This window comes from Manacus candei, unplaced genomic scaffold (genome assembly GCF_025592945.1).
Source record: "Manacus candei isolate 608988 ecotype Guabito, Panama unplaced genomic scaffold, ASM2559294v1 h1tg000059l, whole genome shotgun sequence".
NCBI classification, from domain to species: Eukaryota; Metazoa; Chordata; class Aves; order Passeriformes; family Pipridae; genus Manacus; species Manacus candei.
Window position 1 is genome coordinate 3,455,645 of NW_026138107.1, and position 13,630 is coordinate 3,469,274.

The following is a 13,630-nucleotide window of genomic DNA, read 5'->3' on the forward strand; positions in this document are numbered from 1 at the left end:
CATTGCACAAAACTATCTCCTTAAGCCCTGTTTCTTAAAAATATGAGGAAGGCAAACATTAAAATAAAACAACACTGTCCAAAAAATGGGTGTATTTATGCACAGATTTTTTAAAATGTCTCATCTCTTGTTCAAAACTTCTGCTGTTGAAAGTAACTGAGATGGTCAAAGCGAAAGGCCAAATCTCATGTTGGATTTGATGTGTTTTGACTAATAATTATCTTTCAGGTGGAGCACTTTTTTAAGCTAATATCCATTTAGTAGCTATAGAGAAATTGTAATGTTGGTATAAAAAAAAAAAAGGAAAAAGAAAAGAATTGGCTTAAAAATCAAGCAATATTTTTAAAATTCTGTTTAACCCTTCCTATCCCCACATTTAATTAGAATTCACTGATTTCAATTTTGGAAATGTTTTATTCCCAGTTTTCTGTGTTTGGTAGATATATTTCTTTTTCCAATGGCCTGAAATTTAAACTCCTGAGAAAAAAAACAAAGATAACATAACCTCTCAGGTTGTTCTGATTACTGATGATATTACCGTGGTCACTGAGTACCCAAATTTCCTTTCATGGTTATTCAAAATCAATGAACTTCTAATGTCACGTTGTACAGGATATGGTGGAAAGGACATGATGAACAGGATATGAAAGTTTCTGTCTTTCTACATAAATTGGAACTTCACTTTCACCATGTCACCTTTTCAAAATGATAGAATGCAGTTTTCCTGAAGTCTCATGTAACTTTACTAAAATTTCTGAGAGCAGGTAATATTCAGGAATAAAAAATCTCTTCAGAAAAAAGGTGTTAAAAGAAGCCTTCATCTGTTGCATCAAGTGTAATGAATTCCTAAATAGAGCAGAAATGAAATGAGGCACTACAGTGAGTAGCATTTTGTAGCACTATGAAAAGTTTATAAATCAGCTTTGTAAATAATATTTTAGGGTTTCGTAATGGCAATTTTCATACATATGCAATATCCAATTATCAGTATTTACCAAGTACTGATAAGATTAAACATTTTAATACATAAACTGATATAATGAAGTTTAAAAAGGAAGAAATTAAGACAAATAAAAAAGTTTGATTCATATTTTTCTCCATTTATTAGTTCTCTGTCATCACTGTAATGCAGAAGTAGACATAAAACAAACTTTGGACTCACTTTCTGAGCTGATACTTGGATGAGTGAATTATCTGCTTGTTCATTCCCCTGTATCTATCTAAATATATCATTCTTTTTTCTTCCCTCTGTCTTTCTCTCTCCAGCAATGACAATGCAGTTCATAAGCCATCGGTTCCCTGACTATCATGACCCAACTATAGGTGAGTAGAGATGATTCTCTCCTTCACCCCTTTCAATCTCCCTGCCTATTTGAGATTGTCAGACAGTGAGAGGCTGCTCTTAAATAGCCCTTAGATAGAAACAAGATTTGCAAACTTTAGACTACAGATTAATTTTTTGATGACAATTAAACTGTGTCATGGTATTATCATAGGTATTTTGTACAAAATCTTTCAACAAGAGAGTTGTGGATTCATGTGCTGTAACTATTATTGTGTTACTTGTGCTACTGTAATCACAGAATATGAAAAAAAACACAGTAAGATAGAAAACAAACTTTCAAAATACTAAAATAATGTGAAAACCCCGGTCTGGAGGGCTTTGGTTTTTTAAGTTTTGTTATTTTAGTACTATTTTCCACAATAAAGTCTTAGTTGGACTTCTCTAGAGACATCAAGTGAGTACTCAATTCAACACACTACAGTTGTGCTCTGGGATTACATCCTCAGCTAAACTTCATTGAGTCTACCTATTTTATAAACTTTGGTAATAAAAATTATTCACATTAATCTATAATACACTGAAATATACTTTAAATGCTGACCAATTGTCAGAACTGCATGTTTATTCATTTAAATGTCTTTATTACTTAGCTTTACTTATAATAAAAAAGTCCTTGTATTTATGGGGACTATCCATGTGTAATATTTAGTTATAACAGGAAGAAGATGGCAAGAGTCTGGGCTCAATATGTGGGAAAGTCACTAAAAAACATCAGCATTTACAAAAATTGCATAAGGAAAAAAAAATAAAAATCTTCCAACCCTGTCATCCAAAACAAATTTTTATTTTCTTTGAACTTTTCAAATATTTCAAACTCAGATTTAACCCCTACAATATTACTGTGTTGCTAAGCAGATCATCTAATGGCAGTATTTATTTTTATTTTAACATCCGTTTTCCTGGATGTTAATTTTTATAGTGATCAAAAATGTATAAACTCTTCATGCCACCAGTAATTTTAAAACTGTCCAAAAAATTGTAAAATATGACGTTGTCAACTCTAAAGAAGGCAAAACTACTATAGAATTTCTTCAAATTCATTTACTTCACTCAGGAAAAAAATAATAATCATTAAATCTAATTGGAAAAGAAGAACATTATTAGTTACTGGCACCATTAAGCTACGTACTTACACCCATCTTTATTATATGACCTATCCACCTGCCATCAGTATTTATCCATATATTGTATCTTGTCATAATCTCAATTTATTGGTCTCTAGACACCACCACAATATGAATAATAGATAATCATAAAGAGAAGGAAAGCTTGTGATGCATTGTAAGTACCTACTGCGGGAATGCCTTGAGGACCTAATCAGGATGAAGGTCTCCTTGAGCAAGAGAGAGCTGCTACTCGGTAAAACCAACACTCTAAACAGGAGAAGAGAGGGAAATAGAGAACAGAGAAATGCAATGATGAATTCAAACTCACCCGGCTGGCTAGAGGCAGAACCAGAAGTGCAACTTTTTATCTGTTTGGCACTTCTGTCTCTCAGAACATGCTGAGGACATTCTGAGAAAGGCTTATTAATTTTCATGCTCTAAAACGTAGTAAACAGAAGAGTATAATCTTGGGCCAAGTATGTGTGTTTCATCTTGGATAAATTTGTGGTATGACTCCTCAAAATTGGACGCAAAATCAAAAAAATGAAAATAGAAGGTGTCATTTGTTATCACACCTGTAATAAAAAATTAGTAGATTTTAAAAAGTCAATATACTAAAAAAAATTATACTGTTGAGATTTTTTTTACTACTTTTGAGTCCCTGGTCTCAACAAACAGAATTAATCTCATGGGTTTTTGTACATCCAATGGTAGGCATATTTTTACTATTTAGACCATCTTGCTAAAAAAAAATAAGGTGGTCTGAAATGAGCACAGCCAGGGGGAAAACTATGCTGATGGCAGGAGTAACCAGAGGAAATGTTGTTCCTTGAAAGCCATGAGGAGCTAGGCACAAACAGATGCTTTGTGTCATGGGGAAGTTATCATCTTAGAGCAGAACAGTGATCTATTTAGTCAGAATTTTGTTTCTCACAGTAAACACAGCAGTAGATGGTGCAGAAAGAATGAAAAAAAAAAACCACCAGTCTACATATGAAATGTGCATTCATACTGGCTGAGTGGCAAAGCAGAAAATTAAACATAGCTTTTCAGCTCGGTCTGAGGTCACTGATCTCTCTGGATATCAATTTATTGCCTTTCCTTTGTGCCATACATTTTGGGCCACTTTCATTCCTCAGCAATTTGTATCTTGTTTATGGAACTCATGGACTGTCCTGAACATCAGTGGGCACACTGGTGCCACATTTTTCTGTTCTTCTTTGGAAATAACTGCTTCTGCCTACCTGTAGATTTATTTGTCTTTAGGCATCTTAAATCAATGAGGGTTTCTGTAGAAATCACTGAGAGGGTAATATTGTCTGGAAATAACAAAAAAAAAAAAGTTCCATGGTGTATTTAAATGGTAATCCACAGATTTCCAATGTTAACCAATCTACTGAGTTTACCGTTCTCCAGCTGAGCTTTAAGACAAGGTCTATTATTTCTTTTGTTTCATGTGGACATAATAATCTAATAAATACCTACCTATTTTTTTCTGATATTCCTGCACTACTTAGTCTATTCTCTATGTTTTTTATAGTGTGAAATTGTGGTGGCAGTGACTGTGATACTTAACTGTGCCAATTTACCCAAGTTATAAGAAGGTAGTGTTGACAGAATTAATGCTGTATCTCCTTGCCTTTGATGGAGCTTTTTCTAAAAGCTCTCCTAATACAAATGGATAGGGTGGGGGTTGTGAAATGGAGGGGTCTTTGCAAATAGCATCATTGTCTTTGTAATCCCAGAAGCCCATCACTTTCAGTATTATGGACAAGATGACAATGACCCAGGGGCTACCAAAATATTTATAATCTTTTTAACTTTTCGTTGCCCATTTTAAGCATAGGTATGGGAGTAGAATAATAATTTCAGCTGTTTTTCATTTCTGTAGATTCCTGTAAAATAGTTTTGTATCTATGTAAATATAGGGGGCAATAAACCATTTCCAAAGCACATAACCCTAACACCGATATAATCTACTTGATATTCTAGTTGAAAAGCAGAACCAAAAAAAATATTCAGCCCATGCAAAAGATCCATGAAACTGTCTTGTATAATCAGTTAGGAACACATAAAAAGCCTGAAACAAGGAATCTACAAAAGTTTTTTCTTTGATTTAAACAGATGGATGCCAATTGGGTTTCATATTTTATTTCATAAAAGCTCAAATCCTCTCAATCCTAAAAAATGTTCTGAATTTTGATTCTTTTTGTATAATAAATAAATTTTATGTCCTGACCTACACCATGCTTTATGGTTGCATATCCACAGACAGTTGGCTTCTTAATGTTTTTAGATGGTTTTGTTCTTCCTCCTTATTTTATTTGCATTTTATACTTCGTCCATAAACTGATAAGACATTGAGCTTTACAAAGGGATTAGAATAATTTGTTTGGTTGTTTGAGGGGTTTTTTTACTGTCTAATGTACCACGAGGCTATGGTAAAAAATGCTTAATGTTACTGACCAGAGAGTGTAGAGGAGTCCTTTCACTTTAACATGCTACCAAATGTGCTTCCCCTTCCAAATTCTACTTCTCCAAACACACCACTAGGGATTTCACCTAAACCTTCTGCAGTAATAATCATGTGGCTTTACAGATGCAGAGCATTATTTTTTACCTTTTTTGTGATAGTCCTCAGGAACATGGATTCACCCTATCATCCTTCTCCACTGTGTTTCAACCATTGTGTTACTTAAGCTTTAGAGTTTTCTTTTTCTACAGTGATTTGGATCTCTAAGTAATATAGTAGAAATATACAAAAAGGAATATAATGGCTCTTTGTACTTGTAACTTTTTTTTTTTCTGTTATCCACTGATATTTCTGAAATATTACAGAGGATCTTGATCAGAAGAAGCTGCTGTTACTGTGAGCTGATGCAGAATTTTTTGCTAAAAGGACATTTCAGTTTCTGCATTATGGGATACATATGCTTACTGGTTTTTATTTCATACATACGTACACTTCAAATGTGTTAATTTTGATTCTAAAAGAGATATATAAATAGATTTAGAATTATTTACACATTTTTCTTTCTGTATTTATAGTTTATAAAAGTACTTCCACTTTTGAAGAACTTACTGGATGTTGTGATGTCACAAAAGTGCAAGATTTTTAAAGATTACTATGGATTTATTTGAGGGATGTAGTTGGTTTTTGTTCTATAAAGGGTTTTTTGTGCCTTTATTTTTGCTTTGGTTTGGTTTTGTACGTACATAGGGCATTTTTGTTCTAGTAAGTGTCTATTCAGAGAAATCCTCTGTACAGTGTGGATCAGACATAAGGTATCCAGATAAATTATCATAATAAATGTTCCCTTCTAATGTAGGAAACGTTTTTTATTTTAGCTGTTTGTCTTAGTTTGGAAAAGCTGATAATATCTTGAGAAACTCAGACTGCAGACAATATATATAGACAGAAGTAAATGTGGATACACAAAAATACAGAAATAAGTGTATCAGTATTCATTTAAAATACAGATTAAACACTGACTAAAAAGTTAAATACTACCTGAAGTGCTAATTTTAATGCTGTCACTTTGAGTTTAACATTCCTTCAGGGTAATGTGGGAATAATGGCCATATTTTGGCTTGCTACAGACATTGCGGTTCAAAATTTTGAGACAGAAACATATTATTTTTGTAAGTAAATGAGGAGAGGAAGGACAAAATTAGTATTAGACTGTATGTGTGAAAATTTCAGAGGTTAGCACTTCATGAAAATGAAATTATTTCAGCACACATTTAATATTTAATTGTAGTCAACAATGGCAATAGATTCCAAGTGGCAGTGGATATGATAATTTTCTGGAACAAACGGCTAAGAGCAATTTGCACTCTGCACAGTCTTTGGCAATATCACAGAGAGTTAATGCAAGTAGAGTGTCAGGAAAAGAAGCATGACATAGTGCAGCAAACTGGACAGGCTCCAAGATGCTCATTAACCATGTGACTAATCTTAAAATGAATACATAATGCAAACGAGATGCGAAAGCAGCTTCCTGTTTTGGTGAGATATCACTGCATGAGACTGTGTCAAATGAGCAGTTGAGGGCATTAAGGCTGTGTCAATGTCAAACTCTAATTGAAATGGGTGTGGGATGGGAGGTACTCTAGCATTAAGCACATGAATTTCCATGAGGTTTCCTAACAAAGTAATGCATTCACCAATGCATCAAATAAAATACGTTTACTCATCTCTAATAAGATGCTGGAAACGTGTGGGTGAATTTCAGGAAAAAAAAAATAAAATGGGACTGAAAATATTCTGCAGTTATATAAGGAATAACAAAAAATGTTAGTGTTATAAAGAATTTTATGTCTGTTCTCAAGGTACAATAATGAAAAAGGATAAAACGAGGGAAATACAAACACATAAGAAAAGAAAGAAGACAAAGGGGGAACAAATCTACTAGATCAGAGAAGGGGCATCTTGGCACAAAAGTACTATTCATATTTTTATTTAGAGCACAAAAAGTTTCAAGAACATTTCTACTGTTACCTAAAACATGCATATACATATATTCCATCTTTAAATTAATTCTCATTCTCTTTTTTGTGTAGAAGATCAGATGTTCGTATTGGACTGAACAAGTCACAACTGGATTTGAGCCCCAAAATTGTTTTGGTTTTTTATTTGTTTGTTTGGATTTTTTCTGGTTTAATTCATCTAACCAATACCTAAATAGTTACAACCACCTTTCATTCATCATTCTCCACACATTTGTTAGCCTTATCTGAGATGGGATAAACAATTCACATAAAATAATCATTTTGCCTCAAAAATCTCTCTCACACTGATTGTGTAGACATAGTGAAATTGCCTGTGTTTGTGCTTCATATTCATCATTATTTAAAATGAGAAAAGGAGAATATATAAAAATACTGGTGTATGCATTTGAACCGTGTTCTTCAACCTGTGTTTTATTATTAGCTTTGGTTTTCCTGTCTGTTGATATTATTTGCATTATACATCACATTAAGAGATTAATAGTCACTTTTGGTACAAAGCATTTTGACTTACATATGTGAAGAAGAGTGGAGATTATGGTTACTTTTTAGGACTAAGGCTAACATTTAAACACATAAATTAAAATATGTGCACATGAATTACCACAGAACGGTCCAGTTCTGTGGGACTCGGGCAGGTTTAGGAGTGGAGATTTAGGTCTTTACTCAGTTCCTTTATCAAGAGTTGCAAGAGCCATTTCAGATGCTCTGGAACTTGTCCAGAGAAGGGCAACGGAGCTGGGGAAGGGTCTGGAGCACAAGTCTGATGAGGAGCAGCTGAGGGAGCTGAGGGGGCTCAGCCTGGATGAAAGGAGGTTCAGGAGGCACCTTCTTGCTCTCTACAACTCCTGAAAGGAGGCAGTAGCCAGGTGAGGGTCGGTATTTTCTTCCAAGTAACAAGTAACAGAACAAAAGGAAATGGACACAACTTGTTCCAGGGGAGGTTTAGATTGGATGTTAGGGAAAATTTCTTTCCTGAAAGGGTTGTTAAGAACAGGAACAAGTTGCCCAGGGAAATGGTGGAGTCTTCATCTCTGGAGGGATTTAAAACCTACATAGATGTGGCACTTAAGGACATGGTTAGTGGTTGGTTTGACAGTGCTGGGTTAACAGTTGGACTTGATGATATTAAGGGTCTTTTTCAAACTAAATTATTCTGTGAGTGATTCTGCATCTAACAGTATCCTGTTTTTGTTAGGATCATGATCCAGGAGGTTGTAGATCTTCCACAGGTCACGTGTTGTTGACATCTGTCACCCTGTGGGAGTGACATAGGACCTGTGGATCACCAGAGCCCTTCTAGTCCAGTAAATGAAAGCCAGACAAGGTACCCAAGAGCATATTAAACATCAAGACTTACGTACGGGTAACTGAATAGCGTCTGCTCTTCCTTTAAGTGTAAGAAAATTTTAACTACCTACCTTGCATGTAGACATGCATTTTGTAGCTTTCTAAATGTGGGTGCCTGAAGCTGAATTGTGGTGCCTCCCCTGACAGCTTGTCAGAATAAGGGCCTTCACAAATCATCAGGATACCACTCAGAGTATCTGGGGAGAAGTTCTGCAGTGAAGAGAGGAATAGGCAGAGTGAGACTGGTGGTTAAAGAAAGGAGAACATTGTCATGTGTCTGGTAGTGTGGGTTCCCCCACAGTAAAATAAGCCATGAATAGAAAAAGAGGGAGTAGTCCTAAGAAATTAAGAGTGTCGAAACTGCTCAGTTAGTTTAGATTTCAATGAGGCAAAAAAATACCTTTTGCTTAGTGTTGTTATTTTATCCTGCCATGAAAGGAAATAGAAATTGTTTGAAGCGACAGAGAAGATGGCACAGCAGATCTTTCCCTCTCTGATGGAAACAATTTGACTGAAAAAAGAATCCCATTTTTCTTTGAAATATTTTTTAAGAGGTGATATTTTTCCCTCTAATGAACACATTAATGATAGCTGGAAAATCTTTCAGTATTCCAGTCTGAGCTATTTCTTCTAACTTGGATGAAGTCTCAGATCATTATGAGCTTTGATTTTTCACTATTTTCCTTATTACTGAAATAAACTGGTCCTATTCTAAACATGCTTTGTTACTCAGATACATGATATTTACTCTATTGTTAAACTTTCTTTCTTTGGACTTTGCTTTTGTGAGAAAATTACTCAGTCCTAAATAATTTGCAGGCTTCATTTAAGAAATTACCAAAGTAAGCACTTGCATTTTCCTGTCTGTGCTCAAGATGAATCACCCTTAAAATCCTGGACATACACTTAATGTCAGCTACTGATTTGTCACATTCAGGTCTTCTCAAAAATTGCTCATATGCAATTATTTGAACGCTGTTTATATCAGGGGAAGCCTCTTTGTCACTTAGCATTTTCAAAAACTCAGGAAATAGTGCTTAATCTAGTAATTTTCCTTTACTAGTATCTCTGATATAAACAATAACAGAGAAGCAAATGCAGTCAATGTCTTTCGAGGGAGTAGATGGCCCAGAGTGATGTTATTCTAGTTCTCATTATCTCCCCTATCAAGTCACCAAACACCTGCTCAAAGGTTGGAGGTTGATCAGAGCATTTTGAGCTCCTCCTTGAGGAGCATTTTGACTGGTAGTTTAGTCTTGGCAATATTGTGTTTTTTCCATGTCCATCTCACATGCCCTTGGAAAACTTACCACAGCAGTAGATTCACTTCAGGCTGAGAAATACCAGACAGTAGGCACAGTTGTGAGTGTCTGCACTGTGCTGTGAGGTCTCAGAGGAGGAAGTAATGTATAAAGACCCAGTGTAGAGCTATCTGTCTAGAGCTATAAATATCTATTAATGTTATATTAATATACATAGATATTAATATCCTTACATAGCTATTAATACCTAGAGCTATTCTTTACCCTAAATCATGAACAAGGAATGATACATGAGCTATCACCTGCTAGGAACAGACACTGGGGGCTCTAAAATAGCCTGTAGTTTTGTGAGATTAGATGAACCAAATATAACAACTCATTCTGTGCTGACACTCTTCATCTCTGCCCTTTTCCCAGCCTCAATGGCTCTCTGGCATTCATCACACAGATTTTCAAGATAATTGAACAGTATTCCAGAAGAAAACCAAGTCACTCCAATGCATAATAATTGTCTACCAGGTTAGGGAATTTAATAACTTTGATAAAAACATTCCTCCAGGTTGAAAAAGTGGTAAAAGGTATATGGTAGAAACATGTATGGGGAAATGGAGGTATAAGAGGGAATGAAGGAGAAGGATAGAGATGATTTTACTTCTTGGACAGGTGATATATGAAAACTAAGTCAACCATCTTATGCAGAGTCTCTCTCAGGCACCAGCCCACGAGCTGAAATTCCTTTGGAAGTCTATCTCTGTTGTCAAAACTAATAGTGATAATTCCCTGTGCCATAGTGTGGGATTCCTTGGGCTATTGGTCAATCCCCAAAAAAGGAAAACAGATTCGACAGATTTTTTATTTTCTATAGTTCTCCTCTTTATATTCCCTTTTGGAGCATTTATCTAATCAGAATGACCTTATATCATAATTTGTCCAGTGATCTGACTTCCCTTTCTCCATTGTTCTAGGAAGTGAGAAAACAGATGAATGACTCTGTTTATTAGAGATAAGAGACTGGCAGATGGATGGGCCCAAAGAGTGGTGGTGAAGGACCTAAATCCAGTTGGCATCCGGCTATGAGTAGTGTTACAATTCTCTGAATCTATTTCTCAGACATCCCTGCCCAACAGCTGCTTACCATGTCTGGAAGAGAGAAAAGTGTTTCTCCCATGTGTTGTCGTCAGAGATCTATGCTTGCTTCATGTTCTCATGCAAAAGAAGTATCAATGTCCCTCAACTGTAAATACTTCATATTTGTTATTTCCTGTCCTCCATTAACTTTCTTTTTGTTAGAAGTAAGATGTATTCCTGCCTTGGCCATCTTGTCTTCTTTACTGGGTAAAGGGTCAATGGAACATCAGTCATATTTTACCATTCTATTTCTTCTAGAAACCTCTGAAGTTACCTGTGTGTCTGCTAAATATAGAGACAAGAAAAATAACCAAAACGTATATAGAAGTGTGACCTTTTGGTTGCTCTTCTTAAGCACTGATTAATCAGATTAACACTGAACAAGGAAGAAAAAAGACTTTTCTTATTAATGTGACAATATGATGTAATATTTTTTAATAATAGTAATAGTAACAATAATGATAATAATGAAACAGTTTTATTAAAATTATTTCATAATTATACCTACCACACGTAGGATGTAGATAGAGTCAGCCCAGAATAGAAACCATTGTTAAAATACTTTTGTCTGTTCTACACAAAATAGCCTATTTCTTTCTTCATATCAGTTTCATACAGGCAGAATACCTCTAGCTCAGCAATGGCTGGTTTTGGTTTGACTTCATCCCACAGTCTTCACTTCCCCCAGTGTTGATCCACCACATCTCTGACTTATCCATCTAATAGACAAAAGCATCAAAAGTGGTTGAAAGGTGTTTCTTCTGGCAGAAGAGTTTATTCTCAGGGCTGAGCTCTTCAATTCTCCTTTCAGGCCTCCAGGGACACCCTAACATTGACCCAACACAGAAAACTGAGACATTTCCGTCTTAGGTTCTTCTCTGCTCTCTTGTAGTAGAGTTTCATTGACACACTTTCATTGGGTTGAGCCTCTCATATAATCCGGGGAACTCATCTCCCAGTCTGTAGACCCTGACTCCTTTTGTGCATGAGTAGTGTTCACCTGGCTGGCAATGTTAAGAAAGGGAAGTTTATATGTTTAGCAAGAACTATAAACCACTGTGAAGTCACATGTACGTTGTGGTTTCTAATTCGTGACATAAGTGTACAAAGTTCTAGGGCACGATTATTCAACTCTAATATCTGCATCTCACATTAGTTAGATGAATAACACTCACAAATGTTCTTAGGGCTAAAGTGGTTATGTTATGTGGCAGCTGAGGAGATACAAAGGTCCTGGGAATTACATGACTGAAGGTGGAGTAAACAGCTAAGTCACTCGGTGGGCTTGGCCCAGTGGTTCTGCTATAAGTTTCAAAACCCACGTACAGTGATTATAATTATGATTAGAGACATGAACTATGAAGGAACTGAAGTGAGAGTTGAAGCTCATAAATAGGAAAAACCTGCTTACCTATACCTTGTGTATCATGATTAGTAAAAATATTCAATAAATGGGTTTTGAAATTGAAAGAGACACCCATGCCATGGTTTTCTAGAGGTGGATGATTTATCACACTCAATTCAAAATTCTTTGTCACAGGACAAATGTTTCCATTAACCTTTCTTTCATGGAAGCCGGCAGCCATCTACACCTTACTAAATCCAAGGCACCATCCAAGCTAATAGCCAAGTGGATGTAGTCAACTCGCTAATTACTTCCCCTGAAATGACAAGAAGTGAATTTGTAGCTGTCAGATCCTCCCACTCAGTAGCACAATCACGGACTTGAAAGAGTAGTGAAATTGCTACCTGCTATTCTTGTTCCCCAAGATAAGGGTACTTGGACTCCTGTTAATTATCATGTTTTGATTAAACAGGAGTACTTTGTTCGCTTTGTTCGTGTACAGCTTTGAATAAAATGACATTTTTCTGGAAGCAGAGAAAGTAATGATATGCCTTTATTAAATATTTAGTAGCATTATCTATATTGCAAGTGGTTTGCAACAGCAAGTGCAAAGGTTTGCCTGAATTATCTTTAGCCTTGACTTGCAAAACTGCCAACTTTTGTAGAGAAATTATAATTTCTCTGTAATAGCTGGTTCTGAGAAAAATAGTCTTATTCACATGGGTGGGGCACTTTACAAACAAAATTTAGCCTTTGTGAAGAATTGCACTACAAGGTCTGATGACGAGCTGATGGAGTTTTCTGGGAAACAAGTTATATCCTATATAGTAATTTATACAAATTTAGTCATATATCTGCTTATTTTCAGGTTAAAATAATGAATGAGAGCTTTGTTGGTAACAGCATTGGCATTGGGACCCATAACTGTTGCACAGGGACAAATTATTGAGATAAAATGTGTCAGTCGTTCATCCAAATCCCTGCTGTATCCCCGCCTTTAAGCCGTAGCCCATTATTTAAAGGATGTGACCTATACTACATCCAGAAGAATCTTATGTGATATGAGATTAGGCTATGAGAATGACCATCTCCATCCATATATTTACAGAAAAGAAGGGAGAGGGGTGCATTGTTTTCTAGACTTCATTTTGGTTTTACAAATTGTAATTTGACCTTGATCAGAATTTGTAACCGTTCTGCTTTTCATGGGGCCTTGTGAATATTTATTTTTCTTTAACTAATAAAAATTGTATTTTAAAGAGGGAAAATTCTTATCTGCAACTAGAAAATAAAATTTTGCAAACAGTAAAAATAAAATAAAAATATTTAGTGTAGAGTTATAAAAATAGCCTGAGTTTCTATAGCAGAAGATATTTGTGTTGGTGGTTTTTCATGTTTAATTTTCAATCTGTTTCTGATCCTAATATATTTTGCAGGACTAGATAAGCAGTTTTAGACATCATAGCTAATTGACATAGGAATTAATTTATGATACTCTCAGCCTTTAATGTCTCTCTGTGTTTGTATACACAGGTGCATACATACCACTGCACGAACACACAAAACTACAAACAGATGTCTTATA

The 13,630-nt window shown here is 35.3% G+C and overlaps 1 protein-coding gene across 4 annotated transcripts in view; it reads left to right on the forward strand.

Moving 5' to 3' along the window:
* RIT2 (Ras like without CAAX 2) overlaps positions 1–13,630 on the forward strand; it is a 173,098-nt gene that overhangs the window by 43,593 nt on the left and 115,875 nt on the right. For all 4 annotated transcript variants that reach the window (XM_051803752.1, XM_051803754.1, XM_051803755.1 and 1 more), the window contains exon 2: positions 1,267–1,323. In XM_051803752.1, the coding sequence (XP_051659712.1) occupies positions 1,267–1,323 (57 nt within the window). The remainder of the gene's footprint in view (positions 1–1,266; positions 1,324–13,630) is intronic.